Source organism: Myotis davidii, unplaced genomic scaffold (genome assembly GCF_000327345.1).
Source record: "Myotis davidii unplaced genomic scaffold, ASM32734v1 scaffold925, whole genome shotgun sequence".
NCBI classification, from domain to species: Eukaryota; Metazoa; Chordata; class Mammalia; order Chiroptera; family Vespertilionidae; genus Myotis; species Myotis davidii.
In genome coordinates this window covers 504,637-509,944 of record NW_006296531.1, presented here as the reverse complement: position 1 = coordinate 509,944, position 5,308 = coordinate 504,637, and the positions used below count along the sequence as shown (strand labels likewise).

The window sequence follows — 5,308 nt, the reverse complement described above, 5'->3', positions numbered from 1 at the left end:
GGGTCTGGGGAAAGGAGCGCGGAGGACCGGGGCCCAGGAAGTCGGGCGGGGTCCGGCGTGAGCCCGGGCTGCGGAGCCTCCTGACTCAGCCGCACTCTCAGATTTTGGGGTTTCCCTGCCAGTCGGAGAGCGCGTAACTTCCTCTTTCCCGCAGGGATTCCCCTCCCAGCCGGGCTGGCCTAGCCCGAATCCCCTGGCGCCCCCGGGGCCCCTGGCTTCTGCTCTGCCCCAGTTCAGCGATATCGGGGCCTGACTGGGTGTTCCTGGCTGCACGTCCTGCTTACAGAGCAGGAGGACTGGGGTCGGGATGGATGTTAGAGGCGGGTTGGAGGGGGTTTGCAGGTGATGAGGCCGCAATCAGGGAGACTGGAGTTATGGGAAGTTGGCGGGTGGGTAAGAAGAGGGGACCTGTGGGAAGTGGAGAGCCTTGGGGGTGAGATAGGAGGGGCAGTTCTGCAAGGCAGTTCATTTCTGAGGTTTCCCCCTACTCCTAGGATGGCGGCTAGCCCAGAGAGCCTCTTCTCTTCCGGGGGCGACCTGGACTCCAGCCAGTTACAGATGGAGCCCGATGAGGTGGACACTCTGAGGGAGGGAGAGGACCCAGGTACACAGGGAGCACGGCGCTCAGGGAGAGGAGGGTGGGGGGGGCTGAGACCTCCTGGGTCTACACTCTTCCACTTTCTTTCCTCCCAGCTGATCGGATGCACCCCTTTCTGGCCATCTATGACCTTCAGCCTCTGAAAATGCACCCCTTGGTATTTGCCCCTGGGGTTCCTGTCATCGCCCAAGTGGTGGGCACTGAACGATATACCAGTGGGTCCAAGGTAGCTGGGCTGTGACCAAAGGATGGGGGGGCGGGGTTAAGGGAGCACTGGCCAGAGTTGGGGGTTGCAGCCCACCCAGGGAATATCCATTCAGTTCCTCACACCCCTAGGTGGGAACCTGCACTCTGTATTCTGTCCGCTTGACTCATGGGGACTTCACCTGGACCACCAAGAAGAAGTTCCGACATTTCCAGGAGCTACATCGGGACCTCTTGAGACACAAAGTCTTGATGAGTCTGCTCCCTCTGGCTCGGTGAGGGAGGACCCGACTGCTTCCTGTGAAGGGCAGGCACACCTCGCCCTGTGGTAGCTGTCACTGCCCCAACCCCCATCAGTCCTTCTGCCTAGTCTCGCTCCCAGACCCCAACTTCTCCTCCCTCAGGGGCTTTCCTCCCCCAACTCACCACTGAGCCTTCTCCCCTGACCCTGGTTACCAGGAAACCTTCCCTGCTCTGCTCTCTCAGTCCATGGTTCTGTGCCAGTATCTTAGCCGGGCTGGATGCCCAAAATGCCCTTGGCAGCCTCCTCCGTTTCTTTCTTTTTAAAAAATAAAAAATATTTTTGCCCTAGCCAGTTTGGCTCAGTGTATAGAGTGTCAACCTGTGGACTGAAGGGTGCCAGGTTCAATTCCAGTCAAGGACACATGCCAGGGTTGTGGGCTCCATCCCCAGTAGGGGGCATGCAGGAGGCAGCCGATCAATGATTCTCTCTCATCACTATGTGCCCACGACCAAGGTACATGCCCTTGACCGGAATCGAACCTGGGACCCTTGAGTCCTCAGGCCAACGCTCTATCCACTGAGCCAAACCGGTTAGGGCAATAAAAATATATTTTTAATAGAGACATCAATGATGAGAGAGAATCATTGATCGGTTGCCTCCTGCACACCCCCTACTAGGGATGGAGTCCACAACCTGGGCATGTGCCCTGACCCAGAATCGAACCTTGACCTCTTGGTTCATAGGTGGATGCCCAATCATTGAGCCACACCGGTCGGACTCCATTTCTTATCTCCATTCTCAGCATAGGGGGGCCTTCCTTCTGCCAGCCCCTAGGTCTCCTTTCTCCAAGGCCCCATCTCTAGTGCTTCAGGAACCCAGGTGCTCAGCCTCCCAGCTCTTACTTGACCCTCACCCCATCCCTTCCACAGCTTTGCTATTCCCTATCCTCCAGCCCGAGAGGCAGCCGACAGAGAGATGCCCTCTCTACCCCGGGCAGGTCCTGAGGGCTCCACCAGACATGCATCCAGCAAACAGGTGCGACCACACACCAGGCCCTCGGGGAAGGCGTTGGTGTGCAAGCGGCTCTGGTCCCATCTGTCTCTGTCTCCCATTTCTACTTCAGAAATACTTGGAGAATTACCTCAACCGCCTCCTGACCATGTCTTTCTACCGCAACTACCATGCCATGGTAAGGTTCAGGGGGTGGCTGCCTGGGTCTTCGGAGGAGCAGGATAATCAGACCCCATGGGGCAGCGGACTGCGGTCAGTAGGGCCTGAAAACTAGAATCTGTCCTCTGAGCCTGTTTCTTCTGCAGACGGAGTTCCTGGAAGTCAGTCAGCTGTCCTTTATCCCAGAGCTTGGATCCAAAGGACTGTAAGTGTCTGACACCCCTCACCCAGCCACCTGTAAAATGCCTGTGTCTGAGTCACTGCCTGAGAATGGGGAATGAAGTGAAGGGTGGGCTGGGGGTCTGGACTCCCCATCGAGCATCTCTTCCTGGTTTTTCCCACAGGGAAGGGGTGATCCGGAAGCGCTCCGGTGGCCACCGTGTTCCTGGCTTTACCTGCTGTGGCCGAGACCAAGTTTGCTATCGCTGGTCCAAGAGGTGAGGCCTGGGGTGGAGCAGCTAGGCCTTGGGTCGGAATGAGGAAGGAGGTCCCAGGGGCAGGGAGGAACAGACAGAGCCCTTCTGCTCCAGGTGGCTGGTGGTGAAGGACTCCTTCCTGCTCTACATGTGCCTCGAGACAGGCACCATCTCATTTGTTCAGCTCTTCGACCCTGGCTTCGGCGTGCAGGTGGGGAAGAGGAGCACGGAGACACGGTATGGAGTCCGGATCGATACCTCCCACAGGTGAGACCTCTCTGGTGTGGACAGACGCCTGGAGAGTCAATAGCCAGCCTAGGGCCCTGAGGGGAGTTTTGTGGAAGAGCCCGTGGAAGAAGGGAAGGCATTTCCATGCCCCTGGAGCTGGCCTTGATTTAGAACCAGGGAATGGTTCTAGCCAGATGCTTGGGATTGCTCTTAGCGTGTAGGAGGCCCAGAGAAAGGGGCTGAGTGTAAGCTTGAGGGAGGGACTCTTTTTTAAAAATATATTTTATTGATTTTTTACAGAAAGGAAGGGAAAGGGATAGAAAGTTAGAAACATCCATGAGAGAGAAACATCGATCAGCTGCCTCCTGCACACCCCCTACTGGGGATGTGCCCGCAACCAAGGTACATGCCCTTGACTGGAATTGAACCTGGTACCCTTCAGTCTACAGGCTGACACCGTATCCACTGAGCCAAACCAGTCAGGGCAAGGGAGGGACTCTTGATGTAAAAGAAATGCACTCCATTCATTTATTCATTTGACAAACCTGTGTGCCTGACATAATACTAGGTGCCAGGAACCCAACTGAATAAGGCAGATATATGCCCTGTTCCTATGGAGCCGTGATTTAGGGACTAAGGGAGGAAGTGGAGAAAATATGATAGCTAAAGTGGGGAGGTTTCCGGGCCAGACCAGAGGTACTGAGGGTGAGGGTTGTGGTCCGTCTCATTGTTCCCGTCCAGGTCCCTGATTCTCAAGTGCAGCAGCTACCGGCAGGCCCGGTGGTGGGGCCAGGAAATCACTGAGCTGGCCCAGGGCCCGGGCAGAGACTTCCTGCAGCTGCACCGGCATGAAAGCTATGCTCCACCCCGGCCTGGGACTTTGGCTCGGTGGTAAGACACTGATGCGTCTGCTGAGCTCTGTGCCTTCTGTGGCCTTCTGGACCCCCTTGGTGCGGAGTCTTTGATTCTCTTTTATCTCCCTTAACTCCTTCTGACCTCAGTAACTTCCCTCTTTGACTTCTTGAATCTCTCCAACCCTCTGGCCTCTTTAAACACACTGATCTCTCTAATTCTCCTCTGATATTTCTTCTTCTTTTTTTTTAATTCTCACCAGAGGATATTTTGCCATTGATTTTTAGAGAGAGTGGAAGAGAGAGGGAAAGACAGAGAGAAATATTGATGTGAGAGAAACATATCGATTGGTTGCCTCCTGTACATACCCCGACCAGGGCCTGGGCTGGGGAGGAGCCTGAAACCGAGAGGTACATGCCCTTGACTGGAATCGAACTTGGGACCCTTCAGTCCACAGGCCAACGCTCTATCCACTGAGCCAAACCGGCTAGGGCTCCTCTGATATTTCTCACCCTCAAACTTGGTAATCTCTTCTGATCCCTGAACAATCTGATCTCCTGTGATCTTGTAAACCCCCTTTCACCATACTGACCAGACTTTCTGTTCTCTATGATCTCCTCAAATCTCTCTGATTTATTCATTTTATTTATAAACATTTCCTAAGCACTACTATATGCCATGTCCAGTGCCAGGAATAAGAGTTCAGTCCATGATTCATTCACAAAACAATGGGAGCTCACCATGCTGGTGGTAGATACAGGATAGGAGCAGTGTCTGCCCCAGCGTGGGAATGTCAGGACTGTGCTTCCAGAAGGCAGTAACCCTGAGGTTTGCCTTAGCAAGATAAAGAAAATGGAGAAGGGCTGTCCATGCAGAGAAGCTAGAAATAGCCTGGTGTGTTTGGGAACCACTGGTCTGACCGTTGTTGTGGAGTGAGGAGGAGTGGCCAGAGAAGAGCCAGGGAGTCGGCACCCCCTGACCTGTCCCCGAATACTAAGCTGAGGAGGCTGACTTTTATGATAGGCAGGGGGCAGTCATGGAAGGATGGAAGGGGTGTTGAGATTTGTTTTTAACTTGAGAATAATAATAGCTAGTACTTAGGTAGCACTTACTATGTGCCAGGAACTGTGTTAAGTGTTTTATATGTATTAACTTACTGAATCTCCACAACAACCCTACAAGGCAGGTATAGTTATCTCCATTTTACAGATGAGAAAACTGAGGCAAGGGGAAGTTAGGTTACTGGCCCAGGATCACACACCTTGTAAGCAGTGGCACCGGGATTCAAATCCAGGCAGGCGAGGTTAAGACCCTGCTGTTAGCCATCATACTAGGATGTTATTAAAACGTCAAACACGTTGCCCTAGCCAGTTTGGCTAAGTGGATAGAGCATTGGTCCACGGACTGAAGGGTCCCGGGTTCGATTCTGGTCAAGGCCATGTACCTCGGTTGCGTACTTGATCCCCAGTGGGGCCGTGCAGGAGGCAACTGATCAATGATTCTCACTTATCATTGATGTTTCTATCTATCTCCCTCTCCCTTCCTCTCTGAAGTAAATAAAAATATTTTTAAGAATAAAAATGAAGGTGGCAAAGA

General features: G+C 53.6%; 1 protein-coding gene and 1 pseudogene across 2 annotated transcripts in view; both read left to right on the top strand.

Annotated features, from left to right (window-relative positions):
- Window positions 1-253, top strand: part of LOC102764110 — a 4,964-nt pseudogene extending 4,711 nt beyond the window's left edge.
- A 47-nt stretch (window positions 254-300) lies between these two features.
- PLD2 (phospholipase D2) overlaps window positions 301-5,308 on the top strand; it is a 17,866-nt gene continuing 12,858 nt past the window's right edge. The window contains exons 1-9 of one of the 2 annotated variants that reach the window (XM_006771900.2): window positions 301-604; window positions 694-824; window positions 935-1,077; window positions 1,976-2,081; window positions 2,170-2,235; window positions 2,363-2,421; window positions 2,561-2,653; window positions 2,747-2,899; window positions 3,602-3,751. In XM_006771900.2, the coding sequence (XP_006771963.2) occupies window positions 346-604; window positions 694-824; window positions 935-1,077; window positions 1,976-2,081; window positions 2,170-2,235; window positions 2,363-2,421; window positions 2,561-2,653; window positions 2,747-2,899; window positions 3,602-3,751 (1,160 nt within the window). In that variant the 5' untranslated portion in view covers window positions 301-345. Of the gene's footprint in view, window positions 605-693; window positions 825-918; window positions 1,078-1,975; window positions 2,082-2,169; window positions 2,236-2,362; window positions 2,422-2,560; window positions 2,654-2,746; window positions 2,900-3,601; window positions 3,752-5,308 lie in introns of those variants that run through there. The other variant, XM_015569237.1, reaches the window with a different exon arrangement.